Source organism: Silurus aristotelis (genome assembly GCF_946808225.1).
Source record: "Silurus aristotelis genome assembly, chromosome: 12".
Lineage (NCBI taxonomy): Eukaryota > Metazoa > Chordata > Actinopteri > Siluriformes > Siluridae > Silurus > Silurus aristotelis.
Genome location: NC_139585.1, coordinates 5,818,692 through 5,836,721, shown reverse-complemented (window position 1 = coordinate 5,836,721; position 18,030 = coordinate 5,818,692). Strand labels below are relative to the sequence as shown.

General features: G+C 39.3%; 1 protein-coding gene across 2 annotated transcripts in view; it reads left to right on the top strand.

The window, feature by feature from the left end:
- Window positions 1–283: 283 nt before the first annotated feature.
- LOC310734511 (heparan sulfate glucosamine 3-O-sulfotransferase 3B1-like) overlaps window positions 284–18,030 on the top strand; it is a 62,540-nt gene continuing 44,793 nt past the window's right edge. Inside the window, exon 1 of one of the 2 annotated variants that reach the window (XR_014536048.1) lies at window positions 284–819. Coding sequence is in view for 1 of the 2 variants with exons in the window: in XM_083556644.1 (XP_083412770.1) it covers window positions 665–819 (155 nt within the window). In the remaining variant the exon portion in view is untranslated. The remainder of the gene's footprint in view (window positions 820–18,030) is intronic. The other variant, XM_083556644.1, reaches the window with a different exon arrangement.

Here is an 18,030-nt window from a genome sequence, read left to right as displayed (position 1 = left end):
AGTCCAGTCTCGAAATGACAAGAGGGAAACTGAACGAAGATCAAAACAGGTGAATGTTGTAGAGAAGAAACCGCAACATGAGAATAAAGGACAGGTGATTGTCCATAGTTACCCTGAAGGTGCAAGCAGGAGCTGAAGTGGAGATCTCCATCCACCTCTCACCTCACCGCACCTTTTATTGGTCAGTGTTACCTGCTATGCAAATTAGAGAACAGGATCTCTGGGAGGTGATTGGACGCCGGAGATGTCAGTCATGTCCAGCGTCCAGGGCTACAAGTTTACAAGTTTTTGATTTCACGTGAACAGAACACGTGACTGTGTGCGAAGATCAAAGAGAATTCTACATTGAGATCTTTATTTTTAATACATTTAGCGGATAAATAGCCCTGAGAATGTGCGTCTAGCATGGCCACGGCACCGACTGACGCGGAACCCCAGCGTGTGCGTCCGGAGCGCCGTGAGGAAGTGCGCGCTCACGGTGGTGTCGGTGCTCGTCTCCTTCTACCTGCTCCAGAGCCTGAAGAAGGAGCTCGGCGGCTGCGTGCTGCACGGACGCGCCGCCGACTCGCTCCACAAGCGGTGATCGGACGGCGGAGATGTCCCGGACGCCGCGCGAGGTTTCCTGGCGGCGCCCCGCGGAAGGATACGGACGCTCAGCTCCGGGATGAAGCAACTGCCGAGCGCCATCGTGGTGGGCGTGAAGAAAGGCGGCACGCGCGCGCTGCTCGAATTCCTTCGCGTGCACCCGGACGCGAGGGCGACGGGGACCGAGCCACACGTCTTTGACCGTTTCTATGGCAACGGATTGGCGCGGTACAGGTACGCTATACGAACGTAAAACGATCTCAAGTGTCGCACAGTCTATTCGGCTTTATAACGATCATTATACACAAACACAACTTTATATATATATATATATATATATATATATATATATATATATATATATATATATATATATATATATATATATATATATACTATTATAATAATAATCATATATTCATAAGGAATCAGAATCACCTTTATTATAATTATAATGTACAGGAAATATACAAGGAGTTTGCAAAAAAAAAATTTGTAAAACTATATATAAAAAAAAAAGAAAATTTATATATATATATATATATATATATATATATATATATATATATATATATATATATAAGTAAAAAAAAATATACTAGACATTGAGTGTATAATTATTGCAGGGTATGTAAAAGTCCTTGTGAAGGTAAATGATATAGATGTAATATAGAAGTCTTGTTCTTTGCGTTAGTCTAATGCATATAAAATAACACTAAGAACAATGAAAATGCATATTTTAATATTGTTCAAACCAAATCAGGAGTTAGTTAAATATGTAGTCGATGCAGTTTGGAGGAAAGTTTTTAGAAACCTGGTGGTGATTTAAAGCTGAAAGTAAAAAATACTACCACATCTTGACTGTGTTTTCATTCATGTGGAATACTGATTAATAGGTCCATTAAAAAAAGGATTACAAAATATTTGTTAAATAGTCATGATTTATTTTCAGTATAATTCTTTCATGTTTCAACATTTTAAAGACTTTGCATGTTAAAAACTAATGAAGGAGAAGAATGTGCATCATATTCATGTTGTATTCATCAGTTTTATTTCTGAATTTATTTCAGTAGTTAAAGGGGGGATACTGAAGTAATTAATGATAAGTTTTGATGTTTTCTCATTCGATGCTGCTGTAAACATACAAGCACAAACACACTGCAGAACGTTTTCAGAAACTTGATGTGAATCGGTCGCCTGCCTCACACAGGCATCTAATTCCTTTCTCTCTCTCTCTCTCTCTCTCACACACACACACACACACACACACACACACACACACACACACACACACACACACACACACACACACACACACACATGCTGCCCAAAAAAAAAAAATAAAAATTAATTAATTAATTAATTAATAAAGATAGATAGATAGATCTTTTTCACAGCAACGAAATGCAGTTTATCATCTACCAGAATTGCAAATAGTAGAAGTGCAGATAAATATGTAGTATATGTACATGATGTAATTATATATATTATATAATATATATATGTACAGTAAATAAATATAAAGTCTATAGCAGTGAAAAATGTGCAGACAGTGTAGTAAAAGTACAAGTAGAAGTTTAAGGCTAATGCAGTTAAAAAAGTGCAAGCAAAAAAAATAAATAAATAAATAAAATTATATATATATATATATAAAATATACTGTATATATATATATATATATATATATATATATATATATATATATATATATATATATATATATATATATATATAAGATATACTGTATGTATATATATATATATATATATATATATACTGTATATATAATATATTTTTCTTATTTTATTTTTTTTTTTTTTATTGATTCCTTTTTTTCCAAACTGCAAACTGCTCGTTCACATACCATACAAAAACATGCTTGTCCCACTTTTTACACTATTTACTTATTTGCCTAATTATTACTGACTTTAGCTCTTAATTATAGGATTATTATTAGTTATTTAGGAATATTTAATAGCTTGAACAATTTAGTCAGATAAAAAAAATCCAGCATGGCCTCACAGTGTCACAAGTCGTATATGAAAGGGTAACAGTTAGGAAACGTAGAATTAGAATTCAGTTTACTTTTTGATTTTCATATTATACCGATGACATAAAATAGAAATAAATGAAAGCAAATGATCAGAGTTTGTTTCCATTTGTAAAAATCACAATATGTCATTTTTTTTAGTCCTGATATGTGCCAAAGTTTGTTGAAATGTATATTGTGATGGAGTCTTGGTTTAAATGTTATATATCCATCCATCCATTTATCCATCCATCCATCCATCAATTCATCCAGACACACACAAAAACTGTATAAACAGACACATGACCAAAAAAATTGTTTCAACGTTATATACATCCCATTACATCTTAAGTCCCCATTTCCACTAGACTTTGGACATGCTTATAGAGATTTGTGATCGTTCAGCTCCAAGGGTGTTAGTAAAGTCAGGTAGTGATGTAGGTGAGGTGAGGAGTCCTGGGGTCCAGTCAGCATTCACATTCATCCCAAAGGTGTTTTACCGTGTTGAGTTCAGGGCTCTATAGCAGACCACCTCAACTCTGATCCAAGCAAACCATATCTTCATGGAGATGATTTTGAGCACAGGGGTATTGTCATGCACACACACACACACACACACACACACACACACACACACACACACACAGTATGTCAGTAAATCAGTTTAGATTTTCTAGTACTTGTTGAAATTCTAGTGCTGTAAATGTCTCTTTTTTTTCCCCTCACTCTCTAAAGCACTCCCCTCATGTCCTTTAATCCCTAATCAATCCTTCCTCCTCTCTCAGAAAGTTCACTCTCTCTTTTCACCATCACTCTCTCACACCCTTCTGTTTACCTATTCATCCTTTGTGTATTCACACAGAGAGTCCCATCAATCCTGAGTTGTTGCCAAGTTTTGGAGGAATGTGTCGCCGGCTTCTAAAAGCTGGTTAAACTTAATGACTACCCCCCCCATTCCATTTTAACAGAAGAGAGGGACTGAAAAAAAGGGGGGAAAAAGAAAGACATGGGTGAAATAAATAAGCACTCGATCGCAGGTCTCTTGGTGTCCTGATGTTCGTGTTGTGAGGGTTTAAGTATTTAACTCGTACTGCAGAAGAGTGATTATTCTGACAGAAAAGATCTCAGACTCCAGTGATCACTCAGTGTGTGTGTGTGTGTGTGTGTGTGTGTGTGTGTGTGTGTGTGTGTTTCAGCTGTTCGACAGACAGAATAGTGCTGTTCGCTCTGTATAAAAGCTCTATGCCAGCCATGGCCATTTTGATGGATACGTGCAAATGGCTCTAAAATAAAGAAAACAAACTCAGGAATACTTTTGCTCCATAAATTTTTTTTCTCTGTCTTTCAAACCCTCTTAAAATAATAGTCTCCCTCTTTTTCTCCCCAGAGCCAACATTATGAATGCAGCCGCCTTTTTTTCTTTCTTTCTTTCTTTCCAGCCCTAATCGCTGTGTCCAATTTGCCGGAATTATGGGACTCTTTTCAGTCCGAACTGTGAATGCTTGAGCACTGAGACACCCATCTGCATGGATGATGGTTCTTTGTATGAAGGAATCACACAGCGGACCGTGTGTGTGTGTGTGTGTGTGTGTGTGTGTGTGTGTGTGTGTGTGTGTGTGTGTGTGTGGGAATCCGGAGACACCACTGGAAGGACGGTTGAGGTCCAAGAAATTCCGACAGATCTGATAAACATATAGTGGAGATGTTTAGGAATAGACAATAACACTTTAAGTGGATGGTAAGAAAATGCCAGTCATCTGGATGAGCAAAAAAAACAGTATTTAAACAGTGCTTTAATATAAACCTGCCATTAGGGCAGCTGTTACTAATCTCTGCCTTCTGACCAATGAGAACTGTAACATATACACTATATTGGCAAAAGTTTGCGGACACCCGGTAATAAGTACGGTATCTGCCTTTTTGAGCATCGCATTCCACATTCAGTTCCAATTTACTCTTAGAATTTCTTTCACTGTTCTGGGAAGATGTTCAACTAGATTTTGGAGTTTGCTTGTGGAGCTTCAGACACACGGGTGTTAGTAAAGTCAGGTACTGATGTAGGAAAGGTGAGGAGACTTGGGGTGCTGTCAGTGTTCACATTCATTTATTCATGTTCAATAGGGTTGAGTTTAAGAGCTCTATAGCAGGACATCTTTCACTCCAACCCATGTAAAACCATATCTTCATGGAGCTGCCTTTGTGCACAGAGGCATTGTAATGTTTGAACGGGTTCAGCTCTTCTAGTTCAAGTGAAGGGAAAATGTATATGTGTTGCACCCTCACAGAGACAGAACTCGACCCCCTAGAACATGTCATTTCCACACGTCTCATCATTTCATCTTTCGGATGTTTCTCGTAACTCCTCCTACGACTATTTCTCGTTAAAGACACAGCTGTGAAACTCCGCTAGAAGGAAGCTGTTAGAGAACGAAGGTTTTATTATGCTAAATCAGGGGTAACAGTGTTTGTAGAGGCAGCAGTGTGTCAAAGAGGAAATTCACTAATAGCACACCAAGTGGAGTTAATGATAAAGACAGGGGTTTTATAGAGCTCTAGAGAATGGGGCAAATTTCTGATTGAGAGAGAAAGAGAGAGAGAGAGAGAGTGTGTGTGTGTGTGTGTGTGTGTGTGTGTGTGTGTGTGTGTGTGTGTGTGTGTGTGTTCCTCATTTCCTCTCCCCTCAGCAACTCTGCGGTTCTGCGGTAACAAGCCCTCTCTCGTGTGGATTTCAGGAACGTGTACAAAAGAGCGCTGCCATTTGGGCCCCATTAAGATCCATTACAAAATTCCAGGCCGGAAGTATTTTAGAAATAAAAATGTTCTTTAACCCGCACAAATCCCGCTCTCTGTAATGGTTCTTCAGGTCGCTGCTCTGGTAGAACCCTATAAAAGCTAAATAAGTTAAGGACTTAGGAGTTATAGGATCTGTATTATTATTATTATTATTATTATTATTATTATTATTATTATTATTAATAATAATTTATTAATACATTTATTCATTTATAATAATTTATTAATTTATAATTTATTAATAAAACTCTTTGTGAGAGAGAGACGAGTCGCCGGCTTGTTTTAGGGACTGACAGAAGTAAAACAAATATTTCTCAATTTAATTTCTCGCTGCTGATTCATTTGTCTTTTGCTCTTTGCCCTCCTGTGGGACGCCCAGTTTGCTCTGGAGCTAAACGTTGTATAGGAGAACTGAGGTCCTGCAAGTCAAGTTTATTTGTATAGCGCTTTTCACAACAGACATTGTCTCAAAGCAGCTTTACAGAAAACAACAGTGAAGGTGAATGGTGTGCGTTTGTCCCTGATGAGCAAGCCGTGGCGACAGTGGCAAGGAAAAACTCCCTTAGATGATATGAGGAAGAAACCTTGAGAGGAACCAGACTCAAAGGGGAACCCATCCTCATATGGGTGACATCAAGAGTTTGGTCATAAATCTTTCAACAATACAGAACAATTTGTGATCATCATAGATCCAGCATCAGCTTCTCCATGCCAGGGCCTTTAAACACTCGGCATCTACTTCTCTATGATCATCCATAGGTCCATAATCTTCACGAGGTGGGACGTGACTGGAGCTGGCCAAACCTCAGGATGCCTCAGGATGGGGAGAGAAAGAGAAGCAGTGGAGAGGAATTAGCGTAGCTGCTGTTCATGATATTAACAGCACAAGTTGATAATGTGCATGTGATCATATATTCTGGAGCACAAGGTTGTGATGTGATGTGTGTGATGTGTGTTATGTGTAGGCTTTGCTAAAAAGATATGTTTTTATTCTACACTTAAACTGGGAGAGTGTATCTGAACCCCGAACACTGTCAGGAAGACTATTCCAGAGTTTAGGAGCTAAATGTGAAAATGCTCTACCGCCTTTAGTGGACTTTGCTATTCTAGGAACTACTAGAAGCCCAGAGTTTTGAGATCTCAGGGAGCGTGACGGATTGTAGCGTGTTAAAAGACTGGATAGATACATGGGAGCCAAACCATTTAGTGCTTTATAAGTGAGTAGCAGTAGTTTGTAGTCTATTCGAAACTTAATAGGAAGCCAATGTAGGGACGATAAGATTGGGGTTATGTGATCGTATTTTCTTGACCTTGTAAGAACTCTGGCTGCCGCATTCTGAACTAACTGAAGCTTGTTTATTAATGATGCAGGACATCCACTTAGTAATGCATTACAGTAGTCTATTCTAGAGGTCATAAACGCATGGACGAGCTTCTCTGCATCAGATATAGATAACATATTTCTTAGCTTAGAAATATTTCTAAGGTGAAAGAAGGCTGTTTTTGTAACTTGATTGATGTGATTTTTGAAAGATAAGTTGCTGTCTAAAATAACTCCCAGGTCTTTTACCGTTGAACTAGTAGTTACAGAACAACCGTCTAAATGCAGGCTGAGATGCTGGAGCTTCTGTGTACTATTTTTTGGGCCGATGAGCAAAATCTCAGTTTTATCAGAATTTAATAGCAGAAAGTTATGGGTCATCCAATCTCTTATTTCTTCAACACACTCAGTTATGCGAGCTAATTAAGCTGTATCGCCTGGTTTGGATGAAATATATAGCTGGGTATCATCAGCATAACAATGGAAGCTAATTCCATGCCTTCTAATAATATTTCCTAATGGAAGCATGTATATTGTAAAAAGCAGGGGTCCTAGAACTGACCCTTGTGGCACGCCATAATTTACTAGCATTATCCTGGATAGCTCTCCATTTAAATCTACGAAATGGTAACGATTGGACAGGTAGGATTTAAACCAGCTTAATGCCTGTCCCTGAATACCGATGTAATTCTGTAAGCGATCGAGGAGAAGATCATGATCTATAGTGTCGAACGCAGCACTAAGATCTAGTAAAACTAATAGGGAGATGTAGCCTTGGTCTGAAGCTAAAAACAGGTCGTTAGTGATTTTAACTAGAGCAGTTTCTGTGCTATGATGGGGCCTAAAACCTGACTGAAACTCTTCAAAGATATTGTTTTCCTGCAAGTGGTTATATAACTGGGCAGCGACAATCTTTTCTAAAATCTTAGACATAAATGGGAGATTTGAAATTGGTCTGTAATTCGATAGCGTGTTTGGATCCAGATTAGGTTTTTTAATGAGGGGCTTAATAACTGCTAACTTGAGGGATTTAGGGACATGACCTAACGATAGTGAGGAGTTAATAATATTGAGAAGAGGCTCACCAGCTGTATATAACACTTCCTTCAGTAGTTTAGTGGGAATTGGATCTAACTGACATGTTGTTGATTTAGCTTTCATAATAGCATCATACAGCTCTTCCTGTCCTATACATGTAAAACAGTGTAGTTGTGGGGTTGTAAGTACGATTGTGTCGGGAGATGCTGTCAGAGGTTGAACTGCCACAATTGTTTTTCTAATGTTATCTATTTTTTCAGTGAAGAAATTCATAAAGTCTTCACTACTAAACTGTGATGGAACACATTTTTCAGATCCCTGATTTGTTGTTAATTTAGCGACTGTACTGAAAAGGAACCTGGGGTTGTTTTTGTTATTTTCTATGAGTTTGCTTAGGTGTTCAGCTCTAGCAGCTTTTAGCGCCTGTCTGTAGCTAAGCATACTGTCTTTATACGCAATTCTAAATACCTCCAATTTAGTTTTCCTCCATTTTCTCTCCAGATTACGTGCTGTTCTCTTTAGGGCATGCGTATGACTATTATACCAAGGTGCAGGTGCTTGTTCTCGAACCTTTTTTAACCGGATGGGGGCAACAGTGTCTAAAGTGCTAGTGAGGATAAGGTCTATGTTGTTCGCAAACCAATCTCGTCAAGATTATCAGCAGTTATGGGTTTAATGTGAAACTGAGATAAATCAGGCAGGTTATTTATGAATCTGTCCTTAGTGGTTGGAATAATAGTCCTACCAAGTCGATACCATGGTGAAACATGGCTAATCTGCTCTACCGGTAGTGTGTACAGTAGGAGATAATGGTCAGTGATGTCATCACTCTGAGGTAAAATATTTATATCAGTGACGTCTGCTCCGTAGGATATTATTAAGTCTAGTGTGTGGTTAAAACGGTGGGTTGGTCTGGTGACGTTTTGTTTAACTCCAAAAGAGTTTAGTAAATCGACAAATGATAATCCTAGGGCATCGTTTGCATCATCTACATGAATATTAAAATCTCCTACAAGCAGCACTTTATCAAAACTGATCAAGAGGTCTGAGAGAAAACAAGCAAACTCATGAAGAAAATCAGCGTAGGGTCCTGGGGGTCTGTACACGGTGACCAGAGCGAGTTTTCTATGTATGTCTGAAAGTGCAATTTTAAGAACGAGCACTTCAAATGATTTAAAGCTGAATCCTAATCTCTGACTAACATTAAGAGAAGCACTATAAATGGTTCCTACACCCCCCCCACGACCAGTCTGACGGGGCTCATGCTTATAAACATATCGTGACGGTGTCGACTCGTTTAGACCCATATAATCACCTGGTTTAATCCAGGTCTCAGTGAGACAGAGTGCATCGAGATTATTATCTGTGATCATCTCATTTACAATCAGTGCTTTGGGTGCAAGTGATCTAATGTTTAAAAGACCGAACTTTAGAACTTTGTTGTGTTTGTTTATCTGGCATTTTTCAGTTTTAACTGCAATAAGATTATTTCTGGATCTTGTGTATGTAATTCTTGGTTTTACTACCCGAGGAATAGATACGGTTTCTATAAACTGGGCTGTGTGTGAACTTGTAACTATTTGGTCTGTAGTATGCGTGTTCTGATAGTTGAAGATTTCCTGATGTCTTACCAGTTAGATGGTGTGAAGTATCCTAGAGATGTTATCTGATAGCACTGCTGCTCCAACACTGCTGGGGTGCAGGCCATCAGGGCGGAAGAACCTAGGACGCTCCCAGAAACAGTTCCAGTTATTAACAAAGAGAAGTTTATGTTCTCGACACCATGACTGTAACCATTCATTTAGAGCTAAAAGTCTACTAAACTTCTCAGCCCCTCGCTGGTAAGTGGGAAGAGGTCCTGACACAATGATCCTCGTTGTGGGTGATGTGCTGCGTACCGTCTCCACCAGGATCCTGAAGTCCCTCTTTAAGATCTCCGTTTGCCGCAGCCTGGTGTCGTTTGATCCGGCATGGAGAACAACCGCTCCGAAGTTCTCGTTCAGGATCGCGGGTACCTGCGCAGCGACATCCAGAACACGAGCACCAGGAAAACAGCGAGTGTGCACCTTACCTTTAGCTCGGGTAGCGCGGACATGCCGGACGATGGAATCTCCGAGAATAACAGTGTCGCGTTCCGTCTCGCGGAGGGGGACGAAGCGGTTCTCGGTCGAGATCTCGAAGGCCGGTGGTGGAGGTGGAGACGTCCTCGATCAGGGCTTGGCTTGTCTCTTCCGCCGCGGCCACATCCCGGGTCCATGTTGCACCGGTGCCGGAGTTGTAGGTGCGCTGGGCCTGGGCATAGAAGCACGCGGAGTTGATGTGCTGGGAGCGTTAGGTTCAACCCGGGAGTTTACCTGGGATGAGTGCGCGTCCGCCCGGGATGTTTCCAGCGCCGCTTTCCGCTCTCGCAGCCGGGCATGCTTTACATGCAGCTCGCGAATCTGTTTCTCCAATGCCTCCATCTCCAACTCCACCGTTTGCAACTCGAACGAGTCCTCACCTGTGCTCGAATGCAGACAAACAACCGGCATAGTGCTTATCGTCACGAACAGATTTATTATACAGAGATGTGAGTGAGAGAAAATAAATATAAACAACACTAGTTATTGTCGAGTTAACTAACTACAGGCACAAGTCAGTAGGACAAAAACAATTAAGGATTATTAAAAGAGGAAAAACGGATGGATAGATAGCAAAGTTTGTTTGAAAGACGCCGAGAGAGATACAAACAGGTAACTCGCGGCAAACAAGTCAAACACCGGAAAGCTACGTCACCATGTGTAATCATAAGGTTATAATTCTGGCATCCAACTGGTCCGATTTTTCCCTAGAATGTTTTTTTTTTTTTTTGTAAATTGACCCGTTATTACATTCTCTTACTTAGTCAAAAAATAAATATGAAACATGGCCTATAACCAGGCCGCTTGATATCCCTGTGCTGTTCACTACACACTAACAGAAGAGAGCAGACCAGAGTCATAGAGGAGAAAGTGTCTATTAGCTGCAAATGTTCTAACCTGTACATGGATGCAAGTGCAGGCAATTATAATAAGAAAGCAGACATGGAACACCAAGAAACCTGATCATGAACTACTACCGCAATCAATACCAACCACCGTAGAAGATCAACACAAGAGGCGTGAGGCGAGACTAACCAAGAGTAACAAGCTACAGGTTCGAATGATCAGTCACATGTGACGTGCAGGGGCTGATGGGAATCGCAGTCCAGCGGCTCTTTGGCATGGTCCTGACAATGACCTTACTAATGAATATTGTACACACATTTTTCTAAAACTGATCATGGGGTAGGTGGAGCTCAGTGCTTAAGATGACGGACTTCTGATTTAAAGCTTAAATCTGACCACCACTAAGCTTTCACTGCTGGGCCCTTGAGCATCGCCCTTAACCCTCAACTAGGCTCAGTATTTACATTCATAAAAAAAAAAGATGAAGTCGCTCTGGATAACGGCGTCTGCTAAATGCGTAAATGTAAATTATGATGGAAATATAATCCTGAGACACTGATTTCCCTGTGAGGGTGAGTAAAAGTATTCTCTCTCTCTCTCTCTCTCTCTCTCTCTCTCTCTCTCTCTCTCTCTCTCTCTCTCTCTCTCTCTTCCCCCCTCTTTTTTAATTTTAATGTACTTCAACTGGATGATAGTTTATTGCCAAAGCACCAATAGAAATTATTGAAAAATGAAAGAAAGAAAGAAAGAAAGAAAGAAAGAAAGAAAGAAAGAAAGAAAGAAAGAAAGAAAGAAAGAAAGAAAGATACAAAATATTAAATAAATAAATATTACATTAGATTTTTCGAAATTAGTTGCTAGTGTAGGACAAAAAGTAGGAGGGTTACAATAAATAAGTAAATATTATGGGGAAAAAAAGCAGTAAACCAAGAGGAGATATAATTAATAAAATATGTAGGTTGTGTGCTCTCTCTCGCTCTCTCTCTCTGTTTGTCTCTCTCTTAATTTCTCAGTAAAAAACAAAACAAAAAACATGTACATATTGGCATGATTAAGCATCAGTAGAGAGCATGAGAGAAACATTATCGAAAATAAAAATATATAGACAGTACGCTTTGCACTAAATATGTGTGTGCTCAATCATATCAGTTGCGTGTTTGTGTGTGTGTGTGTGTGTGTATGTGTGGAGGGTAGTTCTGTGAGCTGCCATGAGCAGCTCTGGGTCGGTGTTGGGTCCTGACCTCTTTGTAGATCACGTTTTGTGGTAAAGGAGGTCAGTAACTTGATCTCAGGAGACACACCATGGCAGTAGACACAAGCTGTGAAAAAGAAAAAAATCATGTCCTGGGGATTAACGTGAAGTGGGACACGAGAGGTCAGTCACCTTTAGATGAAAGAATGCACACACACACACACACACACACACACACACACACACACACACACACACACACACACACCTGATCCCTGAGGCCTCTTTTCATCCTTCAGGGTTCTAAGAACATGTCAGCAGCTGCCCAGAAGGCATTTTGGGAATCTGTGTTTGAGGAAAAAAGCAGGTGCAGGCAGCTTTCAAGACACCTTAAACACACACAAACACACACACACACACACACACACACACACACACACACACACACCTGATTTGTCCACCTGTTATGGCTCAGCTCAGATCAGCTCAGCAGGAACCTAATAGATAACTTTTAACCAAATGGCCCAGGTCACAAGATCTGAGCACATTTGAGGACAGCGAATGGAGTGAAAGGTGTAACTGATGACAAGGAAGTGTCATCAGTTACATGACAAGTGTGTGTGTGTGTGTGTGTGTGTGTGTGTGTGTGTGTGTGTGTGTGTGTGTCTGCTTTTAATTTAGGAGATCAAACAAGATTTGACCAAACTTGACCAAAACATGATCAATTTCACAGAATAAAATTCTGATTTTTTTTGTTTTAGCGCAGCAACAGATACGCCGAAGACATAAACGAGCGCACGGGCAATTTCTCATTAATTGATGAGAGACTCTCATTCGCAGCATTTATGGGTATTTTTTTTTTTTCCTTTATAACATTTTTACTGCGTCACTTTTTATAACGTCGTAGCAGAATTTTACTGCCAGTAACTGATGATCTCATTTGAGAAGATTAAATAAAGCTGTATATATATATATATATATATATATATATATATATATATATATATATATATATATATATATATAAACCTGTATGGCTTTGGCACTCTCGAATATTGCTTTAAGAAGAAAAAAAAAGAAAGGATTGGCTTGCATAGTTTTTTTACAACACCTACACACACTAAATCAGATAAAGTAAAGTGGTCAGGTTGAAAATACAATTTAAAACAGTGCAATAACAACAATCCAAATGTTAAGTAATACGCATTGAATAATTTCCCATTAGTCATATTTCTCAGATGTATTACTATAAATCAGACAATGGAAAAGTAATGGAGAATGTAATGTATACACTGCAGTAAATGCTGTTCTATTGGCTTGTGGAGGCCCAAAATCTTACTAAGAACACAAGTGTGGTTGTAGTCGGTGTTCCAAAGGTGTTCATTGGGGTTAAGGAGGGCAGGGTCGTATGCAGGATACTTCAGTTTTTCCGTTTCATCCTTAACATACTTCGTTTTTGTGTATATATATATAGTCCCAGAGTTACGATGGTCAACTTAAGTTTTTTCGATCTTTCAATGACTATAACCTCTGTCCATCACTGCTTTGTCCATAGCTGAGGCTTTACCAAGCAAAACCGAGCGGCAGCGCTATCCCAGGCCAGAGAGCGAGGAATTGTGGGTAAATTGGGCATGAGTACAGTGCACATGCACGTTGTTATGGCTCTCGGCGGTCATGCCGGTACGGTGTCTTCCTCCAAAAGTTTGATTAATTTCACTTTCCCACATCACAAGCGACGGCTTTATCGCAGGACAGGGATCATGACTCTCAGTGCTCTCCACCCAAAACCAAATGAGGGAAGAGAGACAGAATGCAGGATGCTGTAAAAACAAAAAGACCTCCTGAGTACTTGGCGTTTTCCATCCGCTTATTAATGAGGTGGTGTAGGAGAAGCGATTTAGTACCGTTTGGCCGGAGTCAACACCAGTTGCATCCACTTTGATTATCGCTCGTAAATTATTTTGAGAATGTGCAGCGTGGTGAGATTTAGCGTACGGCGTCTAGATGCGAGGATACCGATCGTCTCGAGTGCAGTTACATTTTCTGCATTGCTGTTCATTCCTGTAAAAAGAGTAGATAAACGGGGGGAAAAAATCTGAATCCGAGACACAGACACAGCGTGTGGTCAGGCTGTAATTAACCTCCTCCAAACCGGATTCAATTTCCTCATTCGGATTCTCTTCACATTTCCTGATAAATATATTTGAATAAAATATAGACAAAATATTTCAATCTTGCGTCGGTGTCTACCTGCAGCTACAGGATCACATTTAGAAAGGACGTATACAGACACTCGCCTAGGTAGCACTGTTGTGATTTTCTCCCACAGTGAATGTCAGGCTTTAATCAAGCTGTTAGATAATGTAGCTATGTACCAGAACAAAAACTGAGATGAAAACTTTGTGGACACCCAACCATAAGATTTGCACGTGCTTTTCTAAACATCCCATTTCACATTGAGACAGTGGCGGCCCGTGCATTTGGTACCTGGGCCTTCAGTGGGGGAGTACCCGACTTAATCCACCTCTTAATACCCCCACCATCACGTCGCAATTATAGAAACCAGCAAAACTATACAAAAACGCAATATAACAACGCGTGCCATTACAGAGAGAGAGGCATTTGGAGGGTGAATAACATTTTACTAAAGCAAGCTCCAAACCTCTACACAACAACCGCAACTGTGCACCTACATCATCTAGAGCAGTTCAGAATCAATATGTGTCTAATAACATGACAAAAACATTAAAATGTAAATAAAATACAACCTACTCACAAGAGATGCAGACTCATAATTTGCAGCGCTCCTCAGAGGCTGTAATCCAGTGGTACCGCTCGCATTCACTGGTCTGAAAGTGAAGAACAAACCCTGAGACAAGCTAGCTAGCTTCGTGGTTTGCCGACCTCCTCACGATGTCTAGCTTTTCTGGAAAATTTATTTTCACGTATGTCCGAGACAAAATCAATTTCTCTTCCTCCGTAGGCATAAAAAGTCTAACTCTGATGTATTAATTTGTGCAGAGCTACATTTTTATCTCATTTGTACAACTGAACAACTAGGGTGTGCGCTTAAGGGCCCAGGATTTGCAGCTTGGTGTGGCTGGAATTTGAACTCTCAACCTTCAGATTTTCGCAGTCCAATGCCTTTACCACTAAACTACCACCTCACCAATGCGCTAAACTGCACAATATTCTATATTAATTTTATCAATAATTTTACAGGCATTTACAGAAATGATAAATACTATGATTTCAACTAGAACAACATATTTAGAGACAATCTAGTAGTACATAGTGCAGGGTGGTACAGTATGGGGCAGGGCAGGGTGTGGGGGTTCTGTATTGAGTTTTTCTGTGTGGCATAGCTTTGTAAGAAGAGGACATGAGTGGGACTCTCATTTACTGTAACACTTTGGTTGCGCTTAAAAAGCAAGTATTGATCCATATGGACTTCTTGGAGCAAAGCCACTGATGGTTGATCAATTATTTTACATCTGGGTTGTTCAGAAGCCCCACGCAAACGTATAATTCTAACGCTGATCGATTTTGGCTGCGTTCTGGTTGTCCGAAACACATTTTAAAAATCCTAAAGGATTATAGGAATCTGGTTTCGGACAACTAAAACGCAACTGCCATTAATCGGCTGGCGATCATTTCAGACACTTCCCTGCAGAGTGATGGTAAAAATTAGAACCGATATGAGTCAGGTGGACAGTACAATAACAATAAAGTTTTTATTATCAAAGCATGTCAGGAACAAAACTAACGCTACAGATCATTGTTTGCTGCTAGCCAACGTTAGCGAGAGAACTCAGGCCCGAACGAGTCACAGATTAATGACGAAAAACTTCAGACAAGTCTTGTTTCACCGGTGTACAGTCTGACACTATGACAACTGAGATCCTACAGTGTGACATGGGGATCATGTTTGTACAGTCTGACAAGGTACAATCGCAAAGGACTATTAAAAATCGCACAGTGTGTGTGTCTCGCTTTAGTCACATAAAATTACAAGAATCTATAAATGAGGTATAGTATAGTATATTTTACATTTTGAGAGAAAAATATTTTCAATTTGATTTGTTTTTCCATTTCAAAATTAAGTGAAAGCAACATACACAAGCCTAAAAATGTCTGTAGGAAAGAAGCGCTTTAAATGCAGTTTTTTCTCCTTTGTCCTTCTCTATATTTTGAGTGAGGTGAATGCCTGAGAGAAAGAATTCGATTCAGGAAAGCTTGTAGATTTCATCTGTAAAGTATATTATAAAAAAAAACAAAAAAAAAAAAACGCCAAATCCTAACCACATGAAGGCTTTTTCTCCATGCTTTCTTACCGTTTGTTTATCAGGGACACACATCTTACACATTCCCCAAATCTCTTAGTAGCACTTTCACACCTGTGTATACACACCTGCCACCAGGAAGAGGCCTGGACATGAGTCTATTTATTTTACATGAGCATTGAAAGAATTTAAATTAGAAACAGATTTTTTTAAAAGCACTCAATCAAAAGAATCTGCATATTTATATAATAAAATGTGGTTTTCATCATTTTCCTGATGCTGCTGATTGTTGTACTGTATATGCTAATGTGACCCTCGTATTGTCTTATTGTAACCCCCCCCCAAAAAATAAAAAATAAATAAATAAAAAATAAATAAATAAATAAAATAATAAATAAATAAATAAATAAATAAATAAGGCAATTTTTTTGAGCACATCACCATAGTATCCATCTCATCATTTCCTCATTAGAGAAACAGGGAAAGAGCCGTGACCTCACGTAGCAGAAGCTAGCTTGACACAGATCCATCACTGGAAACGAGTTAGCTTTAGTTAGCTAGCTAGTTTATGGGTGGGCAGAGCACGAGCATTTTAGAATGGGACGGAAGATCCAGGGCGCACAATGGCTCCTGTGTGTGTGTGTGTGTGTGTGTGTGTGTGTGTGTGTGTGTATGTGTGTGTGTGTGTGTGTGTGATTAATACAGTAGAAGTAGAGTAGGAGGAGGGGCATGCCCTTTAACTCGATTAATCCCAAGCTGAACGTTTATAATTGCTAATGTAGCCAGTCGTGATTCCTCATTAGAAATAGACTCAGGTCTGTATAGGACAAACACGTCCAAGTGATAGAGGATTGGATCTCCAAGCTGCATACAGATGAAAAATGCTAATGTTTGCTATTTTTATACATATATCTTAATCTGTCATGGAATTAGCATCATTCATTATCCATAGTGATTTTTGAGTTGAACTGTTGATTTTCTAAACAATATAAATATTTTTTGTATTATACATGTAATACTTAAACTTCTCGACTTGCATTGTACCATACTGTCTCAAAATGTTTGTAATGCAACATTTCTAAGGAAAGGCAGATTAAAATAAAACTTTTTTTTAAATAGAAATGTATCAACATTGTGCGTATTAGTTCTGTATAAACTCACAAATCGCCTCCAGAACAGCCTCAATTCTTCCTGCTGTTTGTCCCACAATTTGTTAAAAGCATTGCTTAGACATTTAGGTTCATCTTACATGTAACATTTATTCATGACATGATTTATTTGTACTACTATCAATTAGATTCTAGTGATTAGGGAGGCCATTTATGTCACTGCACTTTATATTCATGGAACCAGTCTGTGGTATTTGCCTTGTAATATAGTGCATTCAAACAGTGTGTTAATCTAAAGTGACTTACAATTCTTAATTATACAACTGAGCAGTTGAGCTTTAAGGGCCTTTCTCAAGGGCCCAAGAAGTGGCAGCTTGGTGGTGCTGGGATTTAAACTCACAACATTAAATCCACACCTTAAATACTGATCTACCACCTCCCTACATAACATTCCTGACTCTAGTGATGGGTGGTTGATGAACGATTAGTTCTTTTAGACCAAATCTTTAATGTGACTCAGAACAAAAAGTAGTCTCAGAGTGATTTGTTTATTTTCTACTGGACGCGCATGAGAAAAGCATCGCAAAATTTCTTATGTTATGTACAGGAAACAGAATTGTGTAGTTTACCTCTCTACACATCTAGTCTGAGTCGCTTGTTCTTTTATCACGTGACCCCTTACTATGCAGTTATATATACACATATAAATGATTA